The sequence below is a fragment of the Alternaria incomplexa genome (genome assembly GCF_024043165.1).
Source record: "Alternaria incomplexa strain BMP 0042 chromosome Unknown scaffold_12, whole genome shotgun sequence".
Taxonomy (NCBI): Eukaryota; Fungi; Ascomycota; class Dothideomycetes; order Pleosporales; family Pleosporaceae; genus Alternaria; species Alternaria incomplexa.
The window spans coordinates 445480-472680 of record NW_026249861.1 but is presented as its reverse complement, the minus strand read 5'-3'; the positions used below and the strand labels follow the sequence as shown (position 1 = coordinate 472680).

The window sequence follows — 27201 nt, the reverse complement described above, 5'->3', positions numbered from 1 at the left end:
TTCACAATCCGAACTCCGAACCACATCCTCAACGTCGTTCTAGAGCCACGGCAGCTCCAATGACAATAATTACGCCCAGCCAAGTTAAGACAGTAGGTGACGATCGATAAGAGAACGTTGCACATCGCAGCTCGCGTCGTCATCTCCAAGCCCCGCGTAAGGCGAGCAATTGCGCAAGGCGCCCAGCGGCATGGCCATTCAAGCACCAGCCTTGCCATCGCGAGGTACCGCCGGCAGTATTCCAACAATTGCTTGGTAATTAGGGAAGATTTTCGTCAACCAACAAGGATCGCGTGGGTGTCCTGAAGCTTACATTGATGCTTATCAAGCTCTATATAGTGTCGCAGCCCCCCGCGAATATCGTGCTACACTACGGGCTCGTAGAACGCAAAAATGTTCTCCGCCGCCTCTTCGATGCTATCCTTGTTACTAGCATACTTTGTCTATATAACAACTTACAGAGTCTTCTTCCACCCGTTACGCAACGTTCCTGGTCCCTTCTTCGCACGCTTCAGTAAACTATGGCTCGCATGGCACGTCCGAAAAGGACAATCGCACGTCCACTTCCCCAGACTACACGCGCGATACGGGCCTATTGTGCGCATAGCACCCGACCAAGTCCTAGTGTGTGACGAAGATGCCATCAAAACCGTCTATGGAGCAGCGACGTCGTTCACGAAAGGGGATTGGTACTGCATAGCTGGCGCACCTGACAAAAGCCGGAAACCTGCTGAGGAGGTTCTCGATATGTTGACGGAAACCAACATGGAGAAGTATCGCAGACAAAGAAGAGCCATTGGACCAGCTTACAGCATTGCGGGACTAGAAAGACATGAGGAGCTGCTTGATAGCTATGTCAATCAGTTTGTTGACAGGCTGAAAGAGTTTGGAGGAAAAGAGTTGAATCTCGCGGAGTGGACTCATATCTTCGCCTTGGAGTCCATGAGCCAGTTTACTTTAGGCAAGAGACCAGGATACACAGAGAAGGGCAGTGACGAAGGGAACGCAGATGCCAGTGATGCGTTATGGCAGTGCTTCACCGTTATTGGTATTTTCCCAGGCTTCGCAAAGCTGATGCATGCGATACCGAAAGTCGGCATGTTGCTCGTCCTACCAGCTAGCTTACTGTTGGGTGTTAGACTACCGAAGGTCTGGCCCGTCTTCAGCTTTTCTGCTCCGAACATCATGCAAAGATTGAAAGCGTTGGAAAGCACGAGGGATGTCAAGTTTCCAGGGGATCGTCCGGGCCTCTTTCATGATCAAGGCACAGATGTGAAGACATCGGAGCAACAAGGGGGCGGCATTGAAGAGACGGATATGCTGGCTACTTTGATGCGCCTTCATCACGATAAAGAGGCACGTTTCCCTCCTTCGTGGGTTCTCTCAATCGCACTTACCAATTTCGGCGCCGGACACGATACACTCATGTTTACACTTTCTTCGGTCATATACCATACGTACAAGTCGCCAGCCATCCTCGCCCGCTTACGCAAAGACATGGAAAGCCAGGGTATCACAGAGCATACCAAATACTCCGAAATGATTCAGAAGGTACCGCTATTCCTGGCCGTAATGAAAGAAAGCATGAGGATCTGGCCTACGCTCGGATGGTACATTCCTCGTCTTGTACCTGCTTCAGGAGCTAAATTGTGCGATACCTACCTTCCACCTGGTACTACGGTCGGGACTAACCTCTGGGCTTCGCACTTTGACACCAAAGTCTTCGCAAATCCCCATGATTTTGACCCAGATAGATGGCTATCCGGTGGCAGCGAGGAAAATATGAGGGAGATTGGCAGAATGGACAGTATGTGGATGGGGTTTGGGGGCGGGAGTAGGAGCTGTCCTGGACAGCATCTTGCGAGGTTCTTCGTTGTCAAGACGCTGGCTCGATTGGTCACGGAATGTGACGTTGAGCTGAACGGCGAGCCGGAGATCGGCGGTTGGTTCCAGTGTACGATGAGGGGCGTTGGGATGAGTGTCAAGGAGAGGAAGAAGTGATCGTGGTCTGGGAAAATAAGAGTTGGGAGGGGACACATGTCTACAAACAAGATGAAGGAAAGGAGCAATTGGTGTCACACTTCATCGACTTTGCAGTGTTTACTCATCCTCACTCCGCTCCGAATCCAGTGCAGGAACACCTTGCGTAAGGCGATGGACTTCCAAGTGCACAAGCTGGTCAATTCAATCATGGATGTATTCTCCAGCTTCAAACTACCTTTGCGCAGACCAAGCATGAGATTTGCAAGCCCTCACCTCTCTCTGCGGCTCACAGCGATGCGCGATCTCCCCAGATCTCGCTTCACTAGCGGCGGGAGTGCCTTGCGCTAGAGTCCACCAAGCTGGCTGGATGCAAACGTCATGACTTTCAATGCTGCGAGATCGCCGCGTGGACGTCACAGCTGTCATAGCTCCAGATTTCTTTTGGGTAGTGCATGTGAACCACACAGTTGAACCTGGTCTTTTCAAACTCCAATTACCGTCATCCCTCGCCTTAGTTCACACCACATCATCCTCACACATCGTCCCCATACAAACCTCACATACAATGGCTAGCAGAACCTTTTCACCAATGCTCCGTCAGGCGGTTCGCGTCTCGCAACGGAATGGCATTGCTGCACCATGCCGTCGCTTCTTGAACACCGAGACGGCACCGAAGCTTTACTCGGCAAAGGCGCACGTAGTTGGCGCACGCACCGGGTATGATGAACGATGCCATTGAACGCAAATGAACTACGCTAACAAGTTCCAGTCATGTAGACGGCGAGAACCTAAAGGTCGATCTAACAATGGCCAAAGCCCTCGGCGGCCCCGGCGACGCCGGAAAGACCAACCCAGAAGAACTCTTCGCAGCCGGCTACGGTGCATGCTGTGCGTCGCTCCTACAATCCGTTTCCAAAGCTCCAACTAACTCCACGCAGTCCAATCCGCCATGAACGCCGTCGCCCCCTCCATCGGCGTCAAAATGCCCTCCACCCCCGAAGACTCGATCGTCGAATCCACCGTCGAACTCGTCGGTAGCATGAAAGATCTCGACATGGGATTACGTGTGCAGCTCCTCGTCAAGGTACGCGGGCTGGCGAAGGAGGATCTAGAGAAGGTTGTGTACAAGGCGAGGCAGGTTTGCCCGTATAGTCGGGCGACGAAGGATAATGTTTATACGACTGTCAGGTGTGAGACTATGTAAGACACGTGTAGCTGAAGAGGAAGGCATGGGATGGGATGTAGATGATATAAAGAATTAACGAATGAGTTATGATTTCAAAGACGAGTTTCCTGCGAGCTTTCAACGATAGCAGCCAACACCCCCTCCGCCACATCTTCCCCATCCTCCGCTTCCGTAACCCACGTCACCCGCCCACTACGTGGACTGCGTACTTCTAGTTCCATTTTCATCTGTTGGACCACACAAATCACGTCTCCTTCTTTCACCACGTCACCCTCATCAACCAGCACTTCTACCAGCTTCCCCGGGAAAGGAATGCTGATGTGCGATGGATCGCTCGGGTTCCCTCGTCTATGATGCGACGTTGCGGCTGATGCGCTGGCGGACGTTGAAGAAAGAGTTATGGTGTAGGGTGTTGTTTGGGGCGTGGTAGATGAAGCTGTTGAGGGCGTGGTGAAAAGCAGTTCTGCGCTGAGGGAGGTAGGGAAGTCGTTGCGCAGGACGCGGGTTAGTTCGAGATGGTGGAGTGGTGGTTTCTCGTTCGCTTTTGTGGTGGGTGTGGAGATCGAAATGGACCAAGCGTCGCCTTTTCGGAAGAGGGTGTTGGCCGTTGAGACCGAAGCTGTCGAGGAGGACGGCGCGATGTCTGAGTTTAGGGTATCTGGGCTGACTGAAGCGATGATTTGGCTTGATTGGAGGAGCTCGGATTGTCTACTTTCAAGCCATTGCGTGTCGCATTGTCCGTCTAGAAAGTCAGGGTGTGCGATGATGGCTTTTAACATGTCGAGGTTTGTCTTTACTCCTGCGATCTGCGTATCATCCAACGCTCGCTGGGCTTTGCAAACGGTATCTTTCCATGATGACGCTGTGACGATGACCTTTGCGATTAGACTGTCGAAGTCTACAGAAACCACGGCGGATCGGCCACTGATGAGATGTGTGTCGACCCTAATACCGTTACCCGAAGGGAACTGGAAAGAGGTGATCTTGCCAATTGATAATGACCAATCGCTCTGAACATTCTCCGCAGTGATGCGAAGTTGGATGGAATGCACTGGAGGAGGAACTTCCGGGTCTCTCTCGGCGACTGGTAGGCCGCAGTCATTCAGAGATGCACCCTGGGAGAGTAGTAGCTGTGCTTTGACGATATCGGTCATGGAGATGGACTCCGTGATCGTGTGCTCGACTTGTAAGCGAGGATTGACCTCCAAGAAGTAGAATTCTTTCGTTGATGGGTTGACGAGAAACTCAAAAGTGCCAAGTGAGAAGTATTGGATCTATGCATATATTAGCAAGACAGAATCGTGAGCAGCATTCATGCATACATGTTTCGCCATTCTCAGAGCGTTTTCAATGACTTCTGCGATCAATTTGCGGTCAGATACAACGCTCGGTGCTAGCTCAACGATCTTCTGGTATCGTCTCTGGATGCTGCATTCGCGTTCCCATAGATGCTTCACGTTTCCAGTACCGTCTCCTATGATCTGTACTTCGATATGTCGGAATCCATCGACTGCAGCCTTTTCTGCAAAAATTTGCTTGGACGGGCTTTCTTCGACTGCTCTCTTCACCAAGGATGCAAGCTGGTCTTCGCTGCGGATGAGACGAATACCGCGGCCACCACCTCCATCTACTGCTTTGACCATGATTGGAAAGCCGACTTCGGATGCGAAGCGTTGGACGTCTTCGACTTTGTTAGTCGGTTGTTGGAGTGCTGGAGATACTGGGACGTCGCCTGTTTTACGTGTTAGTAATCTCGCGACTCTAACGCGGCTTTTGTCCTACATTGTTGAGCAAGCTCTCTCGCCTTGAGTTTATCTCCAGTATTACTCAAGATACCCCATCCAGGGCCGACAACTACGGCGCCAGTCTCTTGCCAGACTCTCTTCGAGAATTCTTCTGACTCTGACAGAAAGCCGTATCCTGGATGTACAGCATCGATTTGGTGCTTTTTGACGATGCCGACAAGATCACCAATACTCATGAAAGATGAAGCTGATGATAGTTTGATCGCATGGCTTGCTCGGACGGCATGCGAGTCGTCGCCTGATACGTAGATTGCGAACGTCTCAATGTCGAGTTCTCGCGCTGAAGAGATAGTTCGTGTTGCTATCTCCCCCCTACAGACAGTTAATCACGCTCACCAGGACACTACCTAGGTACCTAGGTATTTGGCCACTAACCTATTCGCGATAAGAAGTCGCTTGATGGGTCTTTGTGGAGGTCGCGTCATATTGGAGTCCAGCCAGCAGTATGGATCGGTCAAGCAGTACATTCGTGGATATACCTAGGTACCGATGCCACTATACCATCAGTGGAATGACTCGAGTGGACGAGTCGTGGAATTAGGTAAGGCGTGATCACGTCGTCCGTCGTCAAGGAGGTTTCTTGGGCGCTGGAATGCGATTCAGATCGAATGTTAAAGCAGGACGCTCGTTGAACATTCGATTCATCCACAATGACATGGTCGCGTTTTGGTGGAGTGCGATGGAGGAGGGCAAGCGCGGGGAGCTTGAAGATGCCTCGGTTCCCCAGCTCTACCCCAACATTCCACCACGACCATCCCATCTTGGTCCGCATCATCGAGATGTGACGATTCCGTTGTTGCTCCATCACTGGAGCTCGAAAACAATCTTCATTACACTTCTTCAACAGTCATGGCTGGTGACGAGCCCGGGCCAAAGCCCTCGCCCAAAGACGCGTCGACGTCATCCGAAACCGCCAAAGACCGACTCGCGCAGGTCAGCTCCCACATCGCGCCCAACACACCAAAGCGGCGACGACGAAAGGGCGCAGACTCAGATCTGCCCGCTGATTACTCAGACATCCTTGGCCAGATTGCGACTCTGCGCAAAAGTGCCGCGACGCCAGACAGGAACAATAGGGGCTACGTGAGGCAGAAGCAGGCAGGGAAACTATGGGTGCGCGAAAGAGTCGAGCAGCTGCTTGATCCGGGGAGCTTCCAGGAGGTGGGCAGCGTGAGTGGGACAGTCAAGTGGAAGCAGTTAGGGCCGGTAAAAGAGGAACCGGAAGACTACGTGCCTTCGAACAACGTGCAGGGTATGTACTATGGACGGCATTGGGGAGACGTACTGACGGCGGGTAGGCTTCGGACGACTACGAGGTCGAAAGATTGTGTTCACGGCCGATGACTTCTCCATACGCGCTGGACACGCTGATGGCGCGCTTATGGAGAAGACCGTGAGTTCGATTTATTGCATCGATCCGTGCTGGTACTGACAACTGCAGATATATATGGAGAAGCTCGCAATCGCGTTGAAGCTTCCCATCGTCAAACTCGTCGATGGCTCATCCGGCGGCGGCTCCGTCACGACCATTCGCTCCACAGGCTTCTCCTACGTCCCTCCGCTACCCTCCTTCGCACAAGTCGTACAACAGCTCAATATGGGAATACCGAATCTGGGCGCTGTGGTTGGACCGGCGATTGGTCTCGGAGCAGCTCGTGTGGTGGCCTGCCACTTCTCGGTCATGGCTGCAGACATTGGATCTTTGTTCAACGCTGGTCCTAGTGTTGTCAAGAACGCGACATTCGAGGAGGGTCTTTCCTTCACAGATCTTGGTGGGCCCGCAATGCATTGCACCAATGGCACAATCGATAGCCTGGCGCCGGACGAGGCGGGCTGCTTTGAACAGATACGCACGGTTTTGAGCTATCTGCCCGACTGTGGTACGAAGCTGCCTCCAGCAATCGACTGCTCTGATCCAATCGACCGAATGTCAGAAAACCTTCGATCTATCATACCGCGCTCGAAGAACCGAATGTACAATCCGCGCGCCATCATCACCGAAGTTGTCGACCAAGGCTCGTTCTTCGAGATCGGAGCGCTCTGGGGAACTACGGCAATAGTAGGGCTCGCGCGGTTTGCAGGCAGACCAGTCGGGATTGTGTCTCTGAACTGTGAGCAGAACGCTGGCGCATTGGATGCATTGGGTTCGCAAAAGATCACACGCATGCTAAAGTTCCTCGATGTTTTCAACCTCCCGCTCGTCCAATTCGTTGACGTCCCAGGCTACGCAATAGGAACTGTCGCAGAGCGCACTGCAACGATGCGGCATGGCGTCACTCTCGCTGCGACCTATTACAGCACGACCATGCCCATCTTCAACGTCATTGTGCGACGCGTCTACGGCGTAGCTGGAGGCATCATGCTGGACTGCCGCGACCCACGCATGCGCGTCGCTTGGCCGTCCGGTGTGTGGGGCTCCTTACCCCTCGAGGGTGGCATTGAAGTTGGACATTCGTTTGAACTCAAGGAGATTGAGAGGAAAGAGGGCAAAGAAGCGCGCGACAGGCGTTATACAGAGTTGGAGAACGAGTACAAGCGATTGATGAACCCAGTTCGTACTGCGAACGCGTTTGGTATCGAGGAGATTATCGATCCGGCATATACACGACGAGTCTGTTGTGAGTGGACAGATCACATGTACGAGAGCTTACTGCCAGAGCGCATTCTGGAGAGGATCGCGGGAAAGTTGCAGCCTTCCTTCACTTAGAGCTGGATATTGCGTTCGTGTCCGAAAAAGCTCTCGTGAATACATACGATCTGAACTTTATCCTCCAACACAGTCATTCATTCACCGGTCACCTACGCTGCGTCCGTGTAACAGCCGGTCAGAGGCAGCGCTGAGTGTACGATGCGTTCGCAACGTCTGGAGTAGTCCGTCAGACACCATCGCTTACTTACACCGCATCGCTTACCATAAGACATACCGCGCACGGCCCACTGTTGTCCATCTTCCGCAATCGGCTCATTATATCCTGCTTGTATATCCAATGCCATGGAGCCAAAGGTTCGTCCTCCGGATGCGGTGCCGTGCTGACCATTCTGGAACAGGCTGGCCGTCGAATTGGTATCGCCAATCAACTTCTTACTGGGTACTTTACCCCTCTTGGCATGTCCTCGGGTTGAGGAAACTTACATCGAGTATGAGATGTCATCGTGTATCATGCGCACGTCGTTTGGCTCCGACTTACAGATTTCTTTGTCGCATAGCGCCGAACAAACATTACGCGGATGCGTGTGTGTTTCATGCCCACAGTCATACGAACAGCGACACAAAAGCGAATCTGCGTGGCGTACTACTCTATCCGCGTACCACAACTTTAGGGACGATCCTTGATTCGTTACTGGACGTCGTATATGACCACCAACATCGCCCGGGTGCGGGGCAAAGGTCAATGCACCCCTACCCCAGCACAACTCTACCACGGCCCTTCCAGTTTCGTTGCCTCACCTGCATGCAGTTTGGTGATACGAGCCATGATGCGCCACGCAAATCTGGGGTATATAGGACTAACGGGCATGTCCGCACGCCCCGGACGCCCATCACTGCTAGCCGCCACTGCTTCGTTTATCTGTCTAGTGACATTCCCTCGACTTCTGCTGGAACTGCAGTCTGAAGTGTGATACCAAAGATGGCGCCTGTTGGCGCTGCGGCGGCTGCGAGGCAGGCGGAACCGATATTGACGCGCATTGTTGAACAGGACCAGATACCTTGGTACAGAAAGCGGAATTTGAGGAGGCTGTATGCACTCTTGCTGCCGACGTGTATTGGGATTGAGATGACTTCTGGATTTGATTCGCAGATGATCAACGCAGTGCAAATCGCGCCAACATGGCGGCTCTGTAAGTCGAGGTTTCGCTCAGGACATGCCGTTGCTAACAACCGAGACTTCAATAACCCACAAGGGGCGCTTCTCGGTATCATGTCTTCAGCATACAACCTTGGCGCAATCTGCGCTCTTCCACTGGTGCCGTACGTGAACGATAGATTTGGCCGACGATGGGCAATCTTTTTAGGCTCTTGGATCATGGTCGTGGGATCTGTAGTTCAAGCCTTCTCCATTAGCGGTAGGACTGAACGTTCAATCATCAGATGAATTTTAAACTAACACGTTGTAGCTGGCATGTACGTCGGCGCGCGCTTCATCCTCGGCTTCGGCATACCCTTCTGCATCATCGCAGGTTCATCACTGATGGGCGAGCTTGCATATCCAAAGGAACGACCCATCATGACATCTCTCTTCAACGCACTCTGGTTCGTAGGCTCGCTCATAGCAGCAGGAGTCTCCTACGGCACCCAGAGCCTAAAAGACGACTGGGCCTGGCGCATACCTTCGCTCCTTCAAGCCGGCCCATCACTACTCCAGATCGTCTTCATCTTGTACCCGCCTCATTCCCACTGCTTCCAACATCCCACCAAGCTAACCTCCCCAGCATGATCCCCGAATCCCCACGCTTCCTCATCTCCAAAGACCGCCGCGAAGAAGCCTACGCCACACTAATAACCTACCACGCCGAAGGCGCCACCACCTCGCCCTTCGCCGCCGCAGAAATGGCCCAAATCGAACACACCATCCGCATTGAACTCGAACACTCAAAACGCTCCTGGCGCGAAATGATCGCCGTTCCCGGTCTACGCAAGCGCGTGATAATCGGTTCTTTCCTCGGACTCTTCACGCAGTGGTCTGGAAACACTTTACTCAGCTACTATCTCAACCAGCTGCTTAACATGATCGGGTACGACGACCCTGGCTTTGTAGGCAAAGTGAATGTTGGGCTCAATAGCTGGAATCTGGTGAATGCGGTGTGTATCTCGCTGTTGGTGAGACGTTTCCCTCGTAGGAAAATGTATCTCATCTGCGCGAGTAGTCTGTTGTGTTGCTATGTCGCGTGGACGGTGGCGATGCAGCGGTATACGGCTACGAAGAGGATTGAACCTGCGAGGCTGACGATTGCGATCATCTTTTTGTATCAGGTGTGTTATAATATTGGGTATAATGCGTTGACATACAGTAAGTCGGCGCGAGCGTGTTCGATGGGGAAAGGGATGCTAATGGAGTCGCAGCTTTCTTGGTCGAGTTGTTCCCATTTGCGCAGCGCACAAAGGGGATCACTATCTTTCAGTTCTTTAGCCGAACGGCGGTTTTCACGACAACGATACTTAATCCCATTGGGTTGAAGCATGTTCAGGGGAAGTGGCTGATTATGTATTGCGCTTGGCTCGGGTTTGAGATTATCTTCATCGTAAGTCATCTTCACTTCCGCAGGGTTTTGCCCTGTACATATCCTTGGAATGGGATGCATCGGCTGATACATCTGCACAGTACTTCATGTTCCCCGAAACCTATGGGCGCACCCTAGAAGAACTCGCGTTCCTCTTCGAAGACCACGCGCTCGCTGACGAAGCGACGACGCATGTGGAGAAGCAGATGGAGTGGGCTGAGAGGCAATGGAGCCGGATTGATGAGCGCATGAGTTGGGAGATGGATGTTGTGGTACCGAGCAAGGCGCGTCATGGTCAAGGAGATGGAGGCAATAATGTAGTGACGCTGGATGCAAGCGAACCGGCTCAACGGCATCAGTATCGGAGACGCAATAGCAGCTGGGAGGATCTTAGGCAGCTTTAGTCGCGTGTTCTTTTCGCATTTCAAGATTGTTGTCTCTGCTTGCGATGCCTTATAACCGGTCTAACGCACCAGCAAGTCACAATTCTGAATCCGGTTCAAGCCGCACATCTTACAGCTGAGGAATGTACTGTTATAGCTGAACTAAAAGCCTCATTGTCGGGTGAACAACTGCTACATGCAGGGCAGAAGTAACCCCTATCTGTGCAAACTGTCTTGCTTGGACTACCTTCACGAAGAAGAGTGTACAATTCTTTAGCTTTGAATGCAGCGCAGTTCTGTTCCGCGCTAGCCATCAAAATTGTTCTGTGGTACCTCCTGTAGCTAGCGGTCTACACAATTGTGGTGTTGTAAAAGGAGAAGCGTCCATAGCGAACGTACGCGTCAACGTCACCTGTTTTCACACTTACTCTCCAATGTAGTACATAACTCACCAATTCTTCTTTTTCCTGTTGTGAGTTTTGCTGTAAACCCCCTTTAATCGTCTAATAACAGCGCTGCATCGACCACTGCGCTATCCCTCCTGCCCGCAAAAATTCGCCAACATCCCCCAAAACACCCATCTTCTTCTCACGCATCACCCAACCCCCTAGATGACGCACAGATTGGCAAAAGGAAGGTCTTGCCCGGAATCGAACCGGGGTTGCCGGAAGACACTGATTTTGAGATCAGAATCCGGAGTGATAACCGCTACCTATATGGTGATTAGCGGGGGCAAGCTGGAAGTGGGAATCTGTGAAGACGTACACTACAAAACCGATGGCAATTTGGAAATTGCAACGAAAATATAGACTGCGCTTAAACTTACTCGCGGCTGTAGGCAACAATCAGAAACACTGGTTGAGAAATTTTGTGTGTGGGTGTTTGAGTGTGATGTGGGGCTGGCTGATGAGGGGTAGGTTTGTTGGCCGACCCCGCCGGATCGTGTTAAGTGGAAGAATCTTACGTGCACAGCTTGCTTCTGCACTCCACAATAAATCTTGCATCTAGGTTGTCGCAACTTATGCTTCACTGCAAGATCTGCGGTCTGGTCAATATGCGAAGGTAATATGTGCTCCATGGCTAAGATCAATTCGATTGAAGTCCAATGTAACCACCCTACGGCGCCTTAACACCCTTCCCACTACTCCCACAAATATCCATCCACCTCTCCGTCGCCTCCTGTATAACATCCATTTGCATATCAATCAACTTCGCTAGCGGCGTCGTTGCCGCGTTCTTTCTCAAAACCTCGTTGCCGGGCTCCAGCAACAACTTATTCACGTTGAGCTTAATAGCACCAGATCGTATGCACCGTTGCATGACCTCAGGCGGGAAGTCGTTGGTACCGTGTAACGCGACCAAGACGCGCTTATTGATTTGCTTGTCGATCGCTTCGAGGCGGTCGTAGTGTAGTTGACCTTCTTTTGGTCCAGCTGGGCCGTAGTCACCGTGGACGTTGCCGATTGAAGGGGCGAGAATGTCGACGCCTGCGGCGATGAAGTTGTCGACGTCTTCGGGGGATGTGAAGAGCGCTGGCAAAGTCAGTATTTACTCTTCATCTCCAATTTCAAGAATTTGGTATGGCATACCTTCAAGATCTCCCGTATCCGCAATACCGTCCTCACCACCATTTATCCGTCCGCTCTCTGCTTCTACTGCGATACCCTTGTCCTGGCATTCTTTGGTCAATATCCTCGTCTTCTCTAGATTCTCGGCTTCGTCGTAATGTGACATGTCCACCATGACTGAGTCGACAGGGAGTGTCGCGATGATTTCCCGAATGTGCTCGACATCTTGCGCGTGGTCGATGTGTAGGGAGAGAGGTACTGTCGCGGTCTTCACGGCGTGCGCTGCGGCATGCGCGAGGAGGGGTAGTTGTTTGAGGGTCGACGGGAAGAGTTGGATAATGAGGGGCGATTTTCTTGACTCAGCTGCGCGAACGAGAGCTGTGAGTTGCTCGACGTTATAGCTGGTCTACGATTAGCATAGCGGTTGGTATATGTGGAAGATCTCGTACGCGATTGCGGCCATGACGCCGTAGTTGCCTGCGGCAGCGGCATTGAGTATGGCGAGCGTACGGTTATCTTTGCTGACTGGCATGATGGCTGTAGAACGATGTATATTGATGATTTCTTTGATGTTCTACTGTATTGTTATGTAGTGTTGGGAGGATTTGAGCGCATTCAATTCACTATGTCGGAACCGTCTCGGAATTGAAGCTATTATCATGTCCCTGCGGCTTATTGATTCGGGAAAGCCGCGGAGTTTGAGAGCTATCATTGGTGCTCGTCGCGAGCAGGTTGGATGGCCTTGACGGAGTTGCGAGCGACACGGCGGGCACGATTAAACCGCCCGACGGGCCTTAGCCGATGTGCCTCGTTACGAGGCACAAACATCCCAGAGAGGCGATCGGCCCTCCAAGACGTACCCCGCTTCTACTCCATCTCTGCAGGGAATTGCACGACGGCGAACATACACCTCCGTGTGGGGTCTGTGGGGAAGGCGAACCTGAATAAGAGCCTGCTCCGCTACAACCTCCGACTTCTGCCTCGCAACGTGACACTCCGACCTTGTCATGCTTTCCTGATCTTGGCCCGGATACGAGTCATGCGACCAACTCATCGGAACCAGGCCTGCATCGCAGTGGAGTCAAGGCAAGTGCGGCTGAACATGCGGCTGAAAGTCTGTTCTCTTGCGGTCCGACACATGCCGCATTGCCGCGATGACGAAATTGACATGCACTCATGGAGCAAGATCGGACTTCAGTTGCGTTCGGCACGATAATGGAAGGTTATGATTCGGCTCGCCAATAGCTGGTAAGATCCGTGAGTAATGTCTTAGGTGGAAATTTGGTGATGTCAAGTGTTTGCTCAAGAAGATGCAAGATAGCGGTTTGTTTGACAGGGTTCTGAATGCATAGACCAGCTAGAGACTGTAAGCATTGTTTTGGATGGTACGTGTGTGAAGGACCTTACCAGCATAGATAGACTTGACGTTGATCATGGCGCTCGCGATATCTCTACCTTGATGCGTTATGGCGATGCCGCAGATCATGTCCACACTTTCGTCCAGAGTGCGCTGTCGAATTCTAAATTCGTCCACGCCTCCCATCGATGGCTGATTGATGAGAACGATGATTCGTGCAAAGTGAAAGGTTTGCATGGCAGCTGCATACGAAGGAGGATGGATCCAGATGGGTGTGAACAGAGCGCCAGGTCCAGGTGGAGGGCCGCGATGGATGGGTTGAAAGGACATCGGAAGCGCCGCATGCCAGTCCTCTAGCGCTTGTAGGAGCTTTCCAGCTTGCTCGATGCGGGTGTTCAGATCGTACTTCTTTTCGTTTGCTGCAAAGTCCACACATCTTCCACATATGTACACGATTCGTAACGCAAGTTCATCCGGGGTGAGATCCATCAAACGCTTGGTAGGTCGCCAGATAGTGAGAACCCGTCGTCCTTCGCGGAATGCAACCCAGGTATCTTGACGTATCCATTGCCACCAGGCAGCCCTCCGGAGCGGATCCGGAGACTCTCCGTTGTTGTTCTGACTCCGTTGTATCCAAAATATGCCACGAAGATGTCTCTCCCAGGCTCCATTACTGTACTGGCCTTCAGAGTCCCACATCTCATATGTGCTGATGAGGATGGAGGTTGATATAATCTCCCTAGACTTATTGTAGGACGGATAGAAGAGATTCTTCGATAGGTAATGCAGAGTCTCATAGTAGTACTGCGTCGCTACCTGAATTAATGGGCTATGGAGTTGTCTGGTCCTGCCATCTTCAGCGCCTGGTTCCGGATCATGTATGTTAAGCCGACGAAGCTGTGGCTCGTTCAGAAGTGCCATGTGCCGCGCCGACACCGCGAGCAAAGACTTCAAAAGGCCAACATTGTGGACTGCTAGAGAAGGGACAGTGTATGTGAACTGCTTAGAAGGGTCGTTCAGGTCCAAAATGGGACCAATTACATTGACGTAGTGTTGGAAGAGCACAAGCTCGTCGTCCGACATGGGTATGACATCGATACAGTTCCACGGCTCGTGTCCCGATGGGTCGGCATCTTCCGTTCGTTCGTATGAAAGCGGGTGTCGATCAGAGCTTGCTCCATCAGTTGCTGGACTTTGCTGTCGGGACAAATTGTTCCTGTCTAGGTCCACATTGAGATTGTACTTGTCGATATTATTGATGGCATCTTCAGCAAGCAGGTCGTAGTAAGCTAGAGGTGCGGAATTGGGAGAAGGTAACGAGTTGATGACCGTCGATGGCGATTCAAACAGGAGCTCGGGAGAAGCGTTCCAAAGCTGAGGATCAATCTCAGGTGGGATCGCTCGTCTGGCAGGCGCCGGTGATGTAGTGGCAATAGAAGAGGCATCCTGAGCCGGCGACGTGTCAGACTGTACAGAGCCAGATGCATTGCTTGCTGCACCTCCAGGAAGGTCATTGGGTGATGGCCATAAGCACTCTCTGTCGGATTTGCTGCATGTTGCGCATCGCGGTCTTAGCTCGTCACATTTCACCCTCCTTCGTCTACAAGTTAGGCTGTCTGTATTAGCTAGTGATCAACTAGGTACTTTGCACGCTGGATCTGATCAGGCTAGCGAGCTTTACCATGGGGTGATACGGGATAACACGTGCTGGGGGAACAGCTTACCATCCAGTTGTCGTACGTAAGCCCTGCAAGAGACGCGTCTAGTCAGTAAAGGTCTCACATGCAGTGGAGATAGGCAAACTTACTCGCGCTCGTGAGGGACGGGGTTTGCGCGGCTTGGGATTGCCTGTTGACGATGCTTGCATCACGAATGATGTTGTGCATGCTGGTGGAACTTCGCTTGGCCCTCGAGGATCCGCTTCGGCGGTTAGGCCTGCCGTGGGGAACGAGTCTCTGACCAACGGGACAGGCTTCAGACTAGTCCAGGATGACACAGCGCATGCGGAGCCCAGTTGTTGATATCTCGCGAACCTAGGAAAGGCGATCAGACGGTGGTTGGGAAACTGTGGCAATTTCGCAAAAGGCCCGCGTCGGATACAGTTCTAGGACCCCGCGCCAGTCCAAAGCACTGTCCACCACCGGCAGAAGTTGGGAGGCCTGATGGCCATGATACAGTCCTGAAGTCTGTTTGTGAGAAGTGAAGAAGTTGCGTTTATGCAGAAAGGAGGTATTTTGATGATAACGACTGGTTGTGTACAATGCCAGGACGTGCTTAGTCAGTCGTGGTTGTTGCGCGTTCCGGGTTCCTTCCGTTTGAGGCGGATCGCTCCATCCTTTCAGTCAGCACCACCACATCATCAGTACCGACTCCCACACCCGCATCAATACCGGTATACATCACTTCGTCTTTTCAATGGGCATGAGAATTGGAAGAAAATGCGTTGAATTGACTCTAGATATATCCCAGCCAGCCAGCAGTTAAGAACTCCACCCAATGCATATGGCGTGACGAAGAAGCAACCAAAACCTCTACCAGGCGCCGACAATGCCCGCAACAGGAATATCAATACCCGTAGTGTAACTGGCACTGTCTGAGAGCAGGTACACATACGCGCCGCCAAGTTCGCGGGGGTCGGCCAACCTAGGCATGCCGCCATAGTACTGCATCTTCAAGTTCCAGTCGGGCGCCCGCTCAACGTAGTAAGTCATCTGCGTGCGCACAAAACCCGGAGATATCGAGTTGACTCGGATGCCGTGCTTCGCCCATTCCATCGCGAGTGTGTGTGCCATATTGCGGACTGCGCCCTTGGTTCCTCCGTATGGCGCTGATGGCGCTGCCCTGTTTGGCCGGTAGGACGTCATGGACGCTGTGAAGACAATGGACCCCTTGATACCAAGCTCGATGAACTTTTTCGCGGCTGCCGTCGCGCAAAAGTATGCGCCAAAGACGTTGAGGTTGAAAAGCTGCTCGAGCTGCGGGCGGTCGAAGTTGAGTGCGGGCTGGTGCTTGGTCATTCCTGCGTTGGCGATCATACCGTCAATGCGGCCCGATTGTGCCACGATTTCGTCAATGGCTTTGATGACGCTCTCCTCAGAGGTGACATCGCAGTGCAGGTAGTGTACGCGCTTGGGGTTTGCTTGTTGAAGTGCCTGGAACTCCTCGCCGGGCTCGAAGAGGTCCAAAGAGTAGATCTCAGCGGCTTCATTTGCGAGGCATACTGTCGCGAGACCAAGTCCAATGCCTAAAATGTCAGCATCTATCGGCGATCTAGATTCGACATGCACCGACCTCTGTTCGCGCCGGTAATAGCGACTACTTTGCCCTTCAGAGTTATCTTCCAGTCAAAGTCCTCCTTCGGCTCAGTCGTAAGGTATACGGGATTTGGGACACTTTGCTCGACTTGGGCGTTGGCGGCCTGACCAGCAGGTGCTGTCTGGTCAGATTGCGGTGTGATGGCAGAGGGAGACATTTCCGATTGGTCTACAAGGGTAGGCTGCGAAGGTTTGGGGATATCTGGAGAGGCAGGTCTCGCGAGAGAATGGAAAATCGAGTTACCACCACCACTTCGCTGGCACCCCGCATGTTTAAGTACATCGCATTTAGGTACCCCACAAAGGCATGTGGCGACCGAGAGCTGTTGATCGGTACCAAATACACCCCACGGGTGAGAGCGCCGCGAACCAGGTCCACAAGGCCGGGATGTTGTTGAGACTCGGCTCAAACCATCTTCGGAGGCGCGATGGCCTCGTGGCGAGCATACGCGCCGACGCGACGAACACGTGAGCTTCCGACCTTTTGCCTTCGCTTAGTGGCACAAAGTTCGCCTCGAGGCACATAGCCGGGCGCGCAGCGAGTTCATGCATGGAACACGTTCTGTCGTGTTCCACAACCAATCGTAACCGTCAAGTTATCGGTGCAGGCGGGTCTGTAGCGGGCCTGTAGCGGGCTTTCGGCTCCTAGTATGCGACCTGGGCACCTGGGGTAGGGAAAAGGGCCGAACACAATCTGGGGAGGTCCAAGCTGTTTTGAGCCAACATCATCAAAACCTGTGGAGGTGAGGTATCTTCCTTCTATAAAGCTACACGGGTGTCGCACCCATCTGGAGATATCCGCAACGGTTCCCGCAACACTGCAAGTCGGTTCCTTCCACTGCAGCTTCGTTCCTGTCACAACGCTGTCGCACCTGTCAAACCGCAGATCAGGACACCATGTCGTCGACACGCCACTCTCAAGATCGAGTCGACTTCAAAGAGATGGACAGCACGAAGCATGTCGAAGTCACTGAGGATTTCACATGGACGAAGGATGAGGAGGCCAAGTTGGTCCGCAAGATCGACCTATTCCTGCTTCCCACAATTTGGCTGATGTATCTGCTATCGTACATGGATCGCACGAAGTAAGTTGCATTTCAAGTGACGTAGAAGCGATAGCTAACAAGATCCAGCATTGGAAATGCGAAAATCGCCGGTATGGCTGATGACCTTTCCCTCAGCTCCGAGCAATACTCCATCGCATTGGTTGTATTCTTCGTTACCTACGTCGTCTTCGAGCCGCCATCCAACATGCTGTTGGTCCGCCTCAAGCCTTCCGTCTACCTGCCTGCCATCATGATCATCTGGGGAGCATTGACATGCTGCATGGCCGTCATCCACGATTTCAAGCACCTTGTCGCACTCCGAATCCTCGTTGGTGTTTTCGAAGCCGGTTTCGCCCCGGGTATCCTCCTCATTATCTCGTCCTGGTACAAGAAAGATGAGCAGTCGAAGCGCTTCGGTGTATACATGTCTGCGGCTATTCTCAGTGGCGCATTTGGCGGTCTTCTTGCAGGTGCCATCACTGGCGGTATGGAGGGTACTGGTGGTCTTCGTGGGTAAGGAACAAGCCCTAAATGTTGGACAAAACCTCATAACTAACTCTGTAATAGATGGCGATGGCTTTTCATCATCGAGGGAGCTGCGACTATTGTCTGGGCTATTTGCGCATACTTCATCCTGCTGGATTTCCCCGCCAACACCAAGCGACTCACCGACCGCGAGCGCTCTATCGCTATCGCACGCCTCAAGGAGGGCGGTGTCCAAACACATACCGAAGGCGATGAGAGAATGGGCAAGGGTAAGTCCTTCCGCCTGGCTATCTGCGACTGGAGGACTATCTCCTTCATCCTTGGTTACATGGTAAGTCACAACCTGCGAACCATGAAAGATTCGACTAACAAACGTCAGGTCATTGTCGGCTCCTCCACCCTCTCGTACTTCTACCCAACCCTCATGACCGGTCTCGGATACACCGACACAGTCACCGCTCAATACATGACCGTCCCCATCTACGCCGTCGCCTTCGTCTGCACAGCAGTCACAACCTACTACGCCGATGCCATCTCCAACCACCGTGGTCTCGTCATCGCAGGCTGGCTCGGTTTCGCACTCATAACTTCGATCTGCGTACTGTTCGTTTACGAGTTCAAGGCACGATACGCGCTGCTTGTACTCATGGCCGCTGGACTCTGGTCTTCCAACGCCGTTTCGCTATCTTTCGCTAGTGCGACTTTCGGATCCATGCAGCCGGAAGTTAGGGCCATTGCGATTGCGCTTGTCAACGCGATGGGTAACCTTGCGCAGATCTACGGCGCATATCTCTTCCCTGCTGACGATAAGCCAAAGTACCTCATGGGCTTCGGCGTCATTTCTGGTATGCTGGGACTTGGTATCGCAGTATACATCTCCCTTCACATTGCTCTGAGGAGGAAGGAGGGAATCACAGCATTCTTTTGAGGCATCTCAGAATAGCTATTGACAGGCGGTTGGCTGTCACCAGTCGTGCTTGTGAACATGTATATATTATGACAGCGTTCAAATTTCATGGCAATGATCACAAAGATGATCACAGAAACGACCGCGTGTGTGCAGATGATGAGTGACGAAACTGACGTGTCTCCATCATGCATCAACAGCATACTGTGATCCTCAACTTCCATATTCCCAGACTGCGCCGCCACAACAGCCTTTCGATATAAAAGCAATACTAACCTCCTAGTGCCACGACGTTTTCTGCGATACAACTTCTCATACCGCGTTCTAAACTTCCGAGAAACGTACAAGCAAAGCGCAGCAACTCAGAGTCAATTCTGAGAACCAGCATTGCTCATAGTACGCATAGCACACCATGGGTCTATTCAACTTCTTCAAGAGCAACACTCCACCTCCACTCTACCATCACGGCGAGCGAGGAAGTGGAAACGAATACCTATCGCCAATGCCTAGCGAACAAGATCCCTCGATCCATCAAGGCAACGATCCCAAGACCATCAAGAAGCGCGTAAAAGAGAGGGTAGATGCCGAAATCTGGATCGAGCGGAGGAAGGCACAGATGTAGAAGAGCGAAAGGAGCGAAAAAAGATGGCGTGAACGTATGAGTCGAGATGCGGAGTACTTCAAGCAATCTGGACTCAACGACAAACCTTTACCACCAACACTCAGGGCTCAGTTGGAAGCGAGTGGCAGGTCTCGCGACGAGTCACTTGGTCCAGGGCATTTTCGCCTTGGAGACCACGGATTTGCTGGCATGGCTGATGATCCTCGCGCTTTGGGATTTATGCCCATGGGTCGTCGTCGCGGAGGAAGACGTAACCCAGGATGGCCGGAACTAGGGGGTATGGGCCGTGGCGACCCACCTGTTCCAGACCATAGCGTTGAGCGGGGTGACAACAGTAGAGGAGGAGGGGGAAGAGGTCAAGAGGGTGGGCGTGGCCCGCGTTGGCCCGCTGGAGGTGGGAAGGCTTCTGCTTGGAACATGCATGATTGAGGGGAGCTTGATGGGTTTGATGTCGGGGTGGCGAGCAGAGATGGGAGATGTCGGAGACATCGGCGGTAGCAGTACTAGAACTTGCTGAGATAGTATGACAAACGCATCTTTACGCACATTTAGTCAGTAAAGTTAATGGCTTCTATCTGTTTTCCTGATCACATTCATTTGCACGAAGTCTAAGACATGGGCTGTATGTTTGAGGTGGGCGGCTCCCTACGCAACGTCTATGTGGCATCACTCAATCGGACCCGTGATTAATAAATGAGCATTGTCACAGCGATCGGATATTGATGGCGTTTGTGGCATTTGGTCCAGCTGACGAGCGCAGCAGTGTACGTGGCGTCACTTCACGCCTCATCACCAGCACATGATCATTCTTCACAATCACAAGTCATAGCTGCTTCGTATAAAACATCTCTCTCCCATTGTTAGTGCAAATCCCCACGATACCCTCTTCTGCATCGATCTACAGCGAAACAGCTACTTAGCAACAATTCCGGCTTGACAGGATCACCACAAACCCATACCTCTTACTTGAAAACATGTATCCGCCCTGGGGTGGACGTAATTCCTTCGGAAGGGCACAAGCCAAAAGTCATCTTTTCCCCACGGACGAAGAGAAGAGAGAGACAGCCCAGGCGTGGGTAAAAGAGAGAAACAGGTTACTTGCGAGGCACAATGAGCACAGAAAAGACCATGGCCTTGAGCCAATGCCAGCCGACCGGGCACAACGTTTCGTCCAGCCGCCCAGCGAGTTGGAGGCGTATATCTTCAGTCGATATCGGTCCAACGATTTGTTCAACAGTCTTCTTAACCGTCGGGTCACCAAAAGAGACCGAATATCGGCGCAAGCGGAATACTACGAGTTGCTGACAGAAGCATATGGTGATGCTGAAGAGTGGGAGAAAGTCTACGCTGATCAGTGGGCCAAGCTCTTCAAACCGCCTCGCCTCCACGGGGTGGGCGAACGCCGCAATATGGGGGGAATGTTTGATGATGATGATGACGATGACGACAACGATTGTTATGGAAATGTAGAACGTGGAATGCCTCAAGGAATAGGCGAGCCAGTGGATGGAGCTGGAGGTTTTGGAGGTGGGGCTGGTATGCGTGTACCTCCTAGTATGCGTGTACCTGGTGGTATGGGCCCTGATATTCCCGGTGTGGGCTTTGGTGCTGGCTTCGGCGGTGGCAAGAGGCGTGGGCGTCGATAGTAAGATCTGCCAAATTCACTCCAAAACAAAGACATCTTTGCTGGTAGTGATCATGCATGAATACCACTTGCGGTTTCCACAATCAGGTTCTGAAATTAGCAAGCCAGACCTCTCGCTTCTTCGCGGCAAATGCTCTTAAATGGTGAATGATGTTCGTGTCACGGTTTTATTCCACCCTTGGAACCGGTTCAAAGTTCATTAGTGATAGAAGCCTACCTAGGCATCTTGAATTGTTTGATAGCCTCCATTAATCGTTATCTGTGCGACTTTGTTGTGACAGTTTACCGTATTCTTCTAGCCTTTAGTGACGGGATAGTTGCACATCAATTTGGCCACGACATCCATTTATGACTTACTCCATGAATAATTCCATAGATGACTCCAAATATGACTCCATGTGTGACTCCATCCATGACTCAAAGAACTTACTGCTTGCCCATTGGAGCATGCACTTGGAGTGCGAGAAGTTACTTCACATGTGCTGGCGATAAAATACAACGTTCTCCCCTGCCTGCAAGCTCGTCAAAAATATTGATAAGACCCCTCAATCATCGACCATACATCTACCGTCATATCTGCATCTGGAAGCGTTGCATTCATCAAACACCATGCTTTCAGGCCTATTTCCCTCCCGGAAGAAAGCCTACCATAAAGCCCCAGCGGAGGGAAAGAAGTCAAAACTTCCCAAAAGCTCCTCTGAGAAGACAACGAGAGACCGCGGGTCGGATAAGCGCAAGTCATCAAGCCGCGTATCGATCGAACGGCCAATGTATCCTGAAGCACCTATGCCACCGCTCTCGGGTGGTACATGGACCAAGTTCGCAACAGATTCTGATCATAGTAGCTCACGACGAGGCCACTATACGTCCACCCAGCGGGATAGCGGCGTAGCAGGAAGCAGCAAGAGCCGTCAAAGGCGTCACGACCGCAGCGATAAGGCCCCAAGAAACGACAACAGCCGGAACTATAGCTCTCGCCATCGATCAGAGGATCCAGGCGCGAGTCATGCCTCGTCCTCTCATGGCTATAGGAAGCACGAGCAATACGAGGAGTACGATGCAGAGTTCGATGGAGGCTACGACAGCGATGAGATTTGGCCCACAGATCCGGCAATCAGTGTGGGCGAAGAGCACTGGAGGAGAGCAAAGGCGGAGAAAAGGGCCGGCTCAACGATAGGCAGGAATGGGATTCCAAAGTACGTCCCGACCGAGGAGAGTTTGTATACTCAAGGCCAGGAAAAGTTCAAGACCGTACATATGTATCCGAGCTGGGAGAGGAATTAGAGTGAAGAGTGAACTTAGTGGAATATTTGATTGCTGTATTAGAGAAGACAGAATCTTGTACCATTGATCTAAACATGTCAGAGTAGACTTTGAACGTGGATGTCTGCAATGGCGCGTGTCGCATGCCCCCTTGAGTTCGTCCGCGAAAGTTCAAATGAGACTTGATGATACCGGCAAACCATGTCACTTTGTGGCTACAGGTGATAGAAATGCTGGAGATGAATGACGGTAGGAGCCGTAGCTTGGTCAAGTTCCACGCATGCTCAAAGGAATCTCGTGGTTGTTACTCATACTTAGCACGTAGTATGATTCACGGGTCACTTCTGTCACGCGTGAGTCTTCCTCTACTGACTAAAATGTCGACGCTGTCAGCTATTTGTATTGATGCAGTGGTTCCAAGCGGTCATGGGTTTCTATGACCTGGGGTATCTTCAATGATGACAATTCACATGTAGCCCAGTAAGTATGCCACGAGAAACTCCACCACTCCTCACGTAAACTACGATATCACTTCCCCAACAATTCTCATCCAAAGACGGTCTGCGAAGTACGAGCCGTTGCTGAAATAGAAATGAGCTTCTCCGCGACGAATGCCCACCCTGAGAAGAAGTTCTGGATCCGCGAACACAGAAATAGCCGCAACCCCGAGGACCGCACTCTCAAGCGTTCTCAAGGTCTGAGTCAGAAGCCTATCCAGGGAGGATCGAGCCAGTACCAGGAACAGGTTGCCAGGGAGCGAGGAAGAGGAGGTCAGAATGCCACGAATGGCAGGCCAAGCCAACCTGCAGCCATCGGACCAGTATCAGGCACCCCGGGGCCTCTATCGACAGCGCGCTTACATAGCACGAGTTTGACAAGCGTGGCACCGAGCGATATCCAAGAGAGGCACTATTCACGGCCCCTACTCGGGAACGTGGCTTACAGTCAATATCCTGTGAGCGCTGTTAGCAGCACTCGAAATCCTGCGATAACAAACGCAAACACCACAACCCCGTCGCGTACCCCAAGTATCGCTCATATTACTCATAGCACCCCTGCTGCGAGCGTAGTCAGCGCTGCTAAGAGTCATGCGAGTACAGGTAGTGCCACGCCACATAGCGCACCTGGAAATTACCACCCACATCCTCCACAAGCTGTTTCGATACCGCCCCAAGTTACGAATAGCTCCTACGCTTCAAGCGCTGCAAGAGTTGCCACGAGTACGGCCCCCGAGAGCCCTCTGCTTTTGCCCGCGCCGAGAGAAAGATCTCGCGTATCGAGTGAAGTAAGCGTCACTCCGAGCACGGCATCTGGAAAGTACCCGGCTTTGCCAGCGCCAAGAGATAGCTCTCGTACCTCGAGTGTCATATCCGCTGTTCAAAGTCGGGTCCCTGAAAGTCACCCACCTTTGACTGGGTCAAGAGTCCAGAATTATCGCGCCCCAAGCGTTATCAGCGTCGCTTCAAGTGGGGCATCTATGCAGCACCCGCCTTTGTCTGTCTCGCGAGTTCCAAGCGAAGTTCAGAGTCCTCAGCCTTCTCGTTCGCAGAGTGTTGTTAGTGCCGGCCGAAGTACGGTGAGAGAGGACCGTCTTCTGCTGTCGGCATCCGGATCTAGGAGCCCAAGTGTCGCACCCACCGAACTTAGCGTTATCGAAGATTCATCAGGATACCTGCAAGAGAGCCACTCGCGTGATCCTTCTCGAGCCTCATCTTCGCGAGCCCTGGCTTTACGAGCTCCATCTTCGCAACCTCCAGTATCGCGCGCCGCTAGTGTGACACCAAGCATTCGAAGCGAACATACTGTCAGCATCCCCAGTGCCGAGCGGCGCCGCGCCGAGGAAGTGTATGCCATATCTAAGGTCGGCAATAGTTCAAACGTAGCGGAAAGCAGTGTGAGAAGCCGCAGACCAAGTGTCGTCCATTGCGATCAAAATTATGCCGCCCCAGTTCGCGAACGAGCGACAAGTGTTGCTGCAAGCACCAAGAGCCGTATCAAATCGGGTTGCAATGAGCGGGATATCAGCATCGCGTCGACAGCCAGAAGACATGCGCGCGAGGAAGACTCCGAGCCGAGAATCCAAAGCAAGTCGACCTCGAAGCGAGCCTCGAGTATCAAACCTAGTCGGAGTGAGCGAGGCGGTAGCATCGCGCCGAAAGCCAGGAGTCATATCGAACTGGATGACCATGAGTCCAGTAGCGAACGCGCGCCAACTTCGAAGCGAGCTTTGAGTAAAGTAAGCAGTTCTAAAAGTAGTCGAAAATTGTCTCGTGATGACCGTGGTCGCAGCACTGCATCTCGCACTAGAGGTTCCTACGATGAGTCAGCGGAAGTGAGAGCAACTTACGATGAGCACGAAGAAGCCAAAACTAAAAGTCAATCTCGTTCCGAACGCAGCAGATCTGTTTCCACGCATCGCAGTAGCTCGGTATCAAGTACTAAAACCATCCGAGCACTCCGACCAGGCGCAGACAACGCGCTGGTAGTGTACCATGACAACGCCCTTCATACCGCCGAAGCTTCGGAAGATGCTACACGTCGTCGGTCATCGAGACGCAAGAAGAAACCCGACATCGATGTTCGTTCGTATGTTGGCAGCGATGATGTGACTGTAGTTCTCCCGGACCTTTCGGAGGTCGGCGAGGCGGGACGCGCATCTGGCTCCCAAGATCAGCAGAAACAGCAGCAGTATCGTGAGAAGTACCAAGAGTGGCAGCGGCAACAGCAACAACCTCAGCAGCAGTATCAGCGAGGGGGACGGTACCAGCAATCTTACCCGCAGCCGTACCCGCAGCCTGACCCGCAGCCATATATACATACGTATCCGCCCCAGTATCGACAACAACAGCAGCCGCCTTACCCTGCCTACGGTTATCCAAACGTACAGCCGCAATATCCAACCCCGCAGTATACTCACCCGCCATACCCAGACCCACGATATACCTATCCTAAGCCCACCGCTCAATCATACAATCAAACTGCGGATGCAAGTTATCCGTCGCCGTACGTGACACCTACGCCTCAATACGGAACGGGGTATAAAAATTTGGGCGAAGAACTTGAGCAAAGTCGGAAAAGCGGTCGCTTGCCCAAGGCCCGGGATAAGCGACGTGAGAAAGTGGAGCGGCCTAGGAGGACAACTCGCCTAGGGGGAAAGTATGAAGAGCCACCAGAAATATACGAATCGAAGTACGATGATGGCGAGTTCCCTGACCGTTGGTTTGATAATTAGGCTTGATGGGTATCGGTGGTTAAAGGGGTTGAAGGTTCAAGTGTAACAAGTATGATATGGCGTATGCTGTTGCGTAAAGCAGGAACGAGAGTTGCAAAATAGGTGCTGGGCCATCTGGGAATGTCGAAGTAGAGGAAAGCGTAGAGTTGGTAATCAGGTAGACTCATCGATGTGTATGTTGACCGGCTTGTGAGTCACTTTGCGTTAGTCATGCAGAGCATCTCGTTTGATGTGGAACCAACTCACCTTCAATATCATGCTCTGGACGGCTTCTCGAGTATCTTGCACTTCGCGAAGTCAACACGTATTGTAGTGCGGTGTGATGCGTAAAAAGCTACTCATCACTGCCATTGTGATCGAGATCGCCGTGTATGTTACTCAAGGTTGCAATAGGAAGGGGCATATCAATAGAGAACTTGAAGCCAGTCACTGAAGTTGACCCCAGTATAGCATACATGCAACAGCCATGAGTGCCCTGACTGTGAACTTTCTGAACGACGTATGTCGCACGGCCTGCCAATGCTGTCAATAACATGCCCATCCAATGTCGACCCATTGAATGCACGATGTCACATACCGTCTGCGAAGAGCGCACACTCAGCTCCATGTACCTTTAAATGCCACATGAGGGTACCCGATCTTTCTCCATAACACATCATACAGCCCCTAATTCGATATCCACTTTTCTTGGAAACACTTTCTCGATCTACACTATCAGCCAAGACCCAGATACATCCATCGAAGAAATCCCTCGTGAACATCACCACGATGGTAACCGCATATATGAAGCCGGAATCCGAGAAGGGACACGTCGTGAACTACAACGTGAATACCGGGAAAGGATACCAAGTTCGCCCTAAAGTCGTTACAAAGAAGACCAAGACACACAGCCTAGTCGTCCACAAGAAGAAAAAGCCTATACAGGAAAATGCAGCTTCGCAGGCTACCGAAAGCTACGTTGGCAAATACGAAGAGAAGCGTAAACAAGAAGCCGAGCAGAAGCCCGACTTCGTTCGCCAGAATACGTTCAAGCCTCCAGCGAACAGACATGACGAAAGATCAACATTCGCGATCAAATCGGTGTTCAAGACCAAGGACTACTATGTATCGGGCAAGAGGGTTGGCTAATAGCTACAACTTGGTGCGCGAGGGTGTGCGGAAGGATCTTGAGTGCTGGCATTCTC

General features: G+C 52.1%; 10 protein-coding genes across 10 annotated transcripts; 6 read left to right on the top strand and 4 right to left on the bottom strand.

Annotated features, from left to right (window-relative positions):
* Positions 1-393: 393 nt before the first annotated feature.
* Positions 394-2001, top strand: J4E90_008046 (uncharacterized protein; the record flags this gene model as incomplete). The annotated part of the gene is made up of 1 exon (XM_051437576.1): positions 394-2001. One exon carries the CDS (start codon positions 394-396, stop codon positions 1999-2001), a length of 1608 nt encoding a protein of 535 aa, XP_051288387.1.
* A 547-nt stretch (positions 2002-2548) lies between these two features.
* On the top strand, positions 2549-3187 carry J4E90_008045 (uncharacterized protein; the record flags this gene model as incomplete). The annotated part of the gene is made up of 3 exons (XM_051437575.1): positions 2549-2700; positions 2753-2871; positions 2922-3187. The coding sequence occupies 3 exons, from the start codon at positions 2549-2551 to the stop codon at positions 3185-3187; spliced, it is 537 nt and encodes a 178-aa protein (XP_051288386.1).
* Positions 3188-3818: 631 nt separating this feature from the next.
* Positions 3819-5399, bottom strand: J4E90_008044 (uncharacterized protein; the record flags this gene model as incomplete). Its single annotated transcript, XM_051437574.1, has 5 exons — positions 3819-3911; positions 3967-4443; positions 4492-4901; positions 4952-5286; positions 5350-5399. 5 exons carry the CDS (start codon positions 5397-5399, stop codon positions 3819-3821), a joined length of 1365 nt encoding a protein of 454 aa, XP_051288385.1.
* A 424-nt stretch (positions 5400-5823) lies between these two features.
* Positions 5824-7681, top strand: J4E90_008043 (uncharacterized protein; the record flags this gene model as incomplete). The annotated part of the gene is made up of 3 exons (XM_051437573.1): positions 5824-6226; positions 6273-6367; positions 6416-7681. The coding sequence occupies 3 exons, from the start codon at positions 5824-5826 to the stop codon at positions 7679-7681; spliced, it is 1764 nt and encodes a 587-aa protein (XP_051288384.1).
* Positions 7682-8603: 922 nt separating this feature from the next.
* Positions 8604-10598, top strand: J4E90_008042 (uncharacterized protein; the record flags this gene model as incomplete). Its single annotated transcript, XM_051437572.1, has 6 exons — positions 8604-8814; positions 8860-9039; positions 9091-9352; positions 9406-9983; positions 10037-10215; positions 10296-10598. 6 exons carry the CDS (start codon positions 8604-8606, stop codon positions 10596-10598), a joined length of 1713 nt encoding a protein of 570 aa, XP_051288383.1.
* Positions 10599-11693: 1095 nt separating this feature from the next.
* J4E90_008041 (uncharacterized protein) lies at positions 11694-12677 on the bottom strand (the record flags this gene model as incomplete). Its single annotated transcript, XM_051437571.1, has 3 exons — positions 11694-12109; positions 12167-12546; positions 12595-12677. The coding sequence occupies 3 exons, from the start codon at positions 12675-12677 to the stop codon at positions 11694-11696; spliced, it is 879 nt and encodes a 292-aa protein (XP_051288382.1).
* A 691-nt stretch (positions 12678-13368) lies between these two features.
* J4E90_008040 (uncharacterized protein) lies at positions 13369-15388 on the bottom strand (the record flags this gene model as incomplete). Its single annotated transcript, XM_051437570.1, has 3 exons — positions 13369-13502; positions 13553-15037; positions 15310-15388. 3 exons carry the CDS (start codon positions 15386-15388, stop codon positions 13369-13371), a joined length of 1698 nt encoding a protein of 565 aa, XP_051288381.1.
* Positions 15389-16033: 645 nt separating this feature from the next.
* J4E90_008039 (uncharacterized protein) lies at positions 16034-16974 on the bottom strand (the record flags this gene model as incomplete). The annotated part of the gene is made up of 2 exons (XM_051437569.1): positions 16034-16746; positions 16794-16974. 2 exons carry the CDS (start codon positions 16972-16974, stop codon positions 16034-16036), a joined length of 894 nt encoding a protein of 297 aa, XP_051288380.1.
* A 739-nt stretch (positions 16975-17713) lies between these two features.
* J4E90_008038 (uncharacterized protein) lies at positions 17714-19276 on the top strand (the record flags this gene model as incomplete). Its single annotated transcript, XM_051437568.1, has 4 exons — positions 17714-17901; positions 17950-18375; positions 18430-18679; positions 18728-19276. 4 exons carry the CDS (start codon positions 17714-17716, stop codon positions 19274-19276), a joined length of 1413 nt encoding a protein of 470 aa, XP_051288379.1.
* Positions 19277-26641: 7365 nt separating this feature from the next.
* On the top strand, positions 26642-27145 carry J4E90_008037 (uncharacterized protein; the record flags this gene model as incomplete). Its single annotated transcript, XM_051437567.1, has 2 exons — positions 26642-26647; positions 26747-27145. The coding sequence occupies 2 exons, from the start codon at positions 26642-26644 to the stop codon at positions 27143-27145; spliced, it is 405 nt and encodes a 134-aa protein (XP_051288378.1).
* Between the last annotated feature and the right edge of the window lie 56 nt (positions 27146-27201).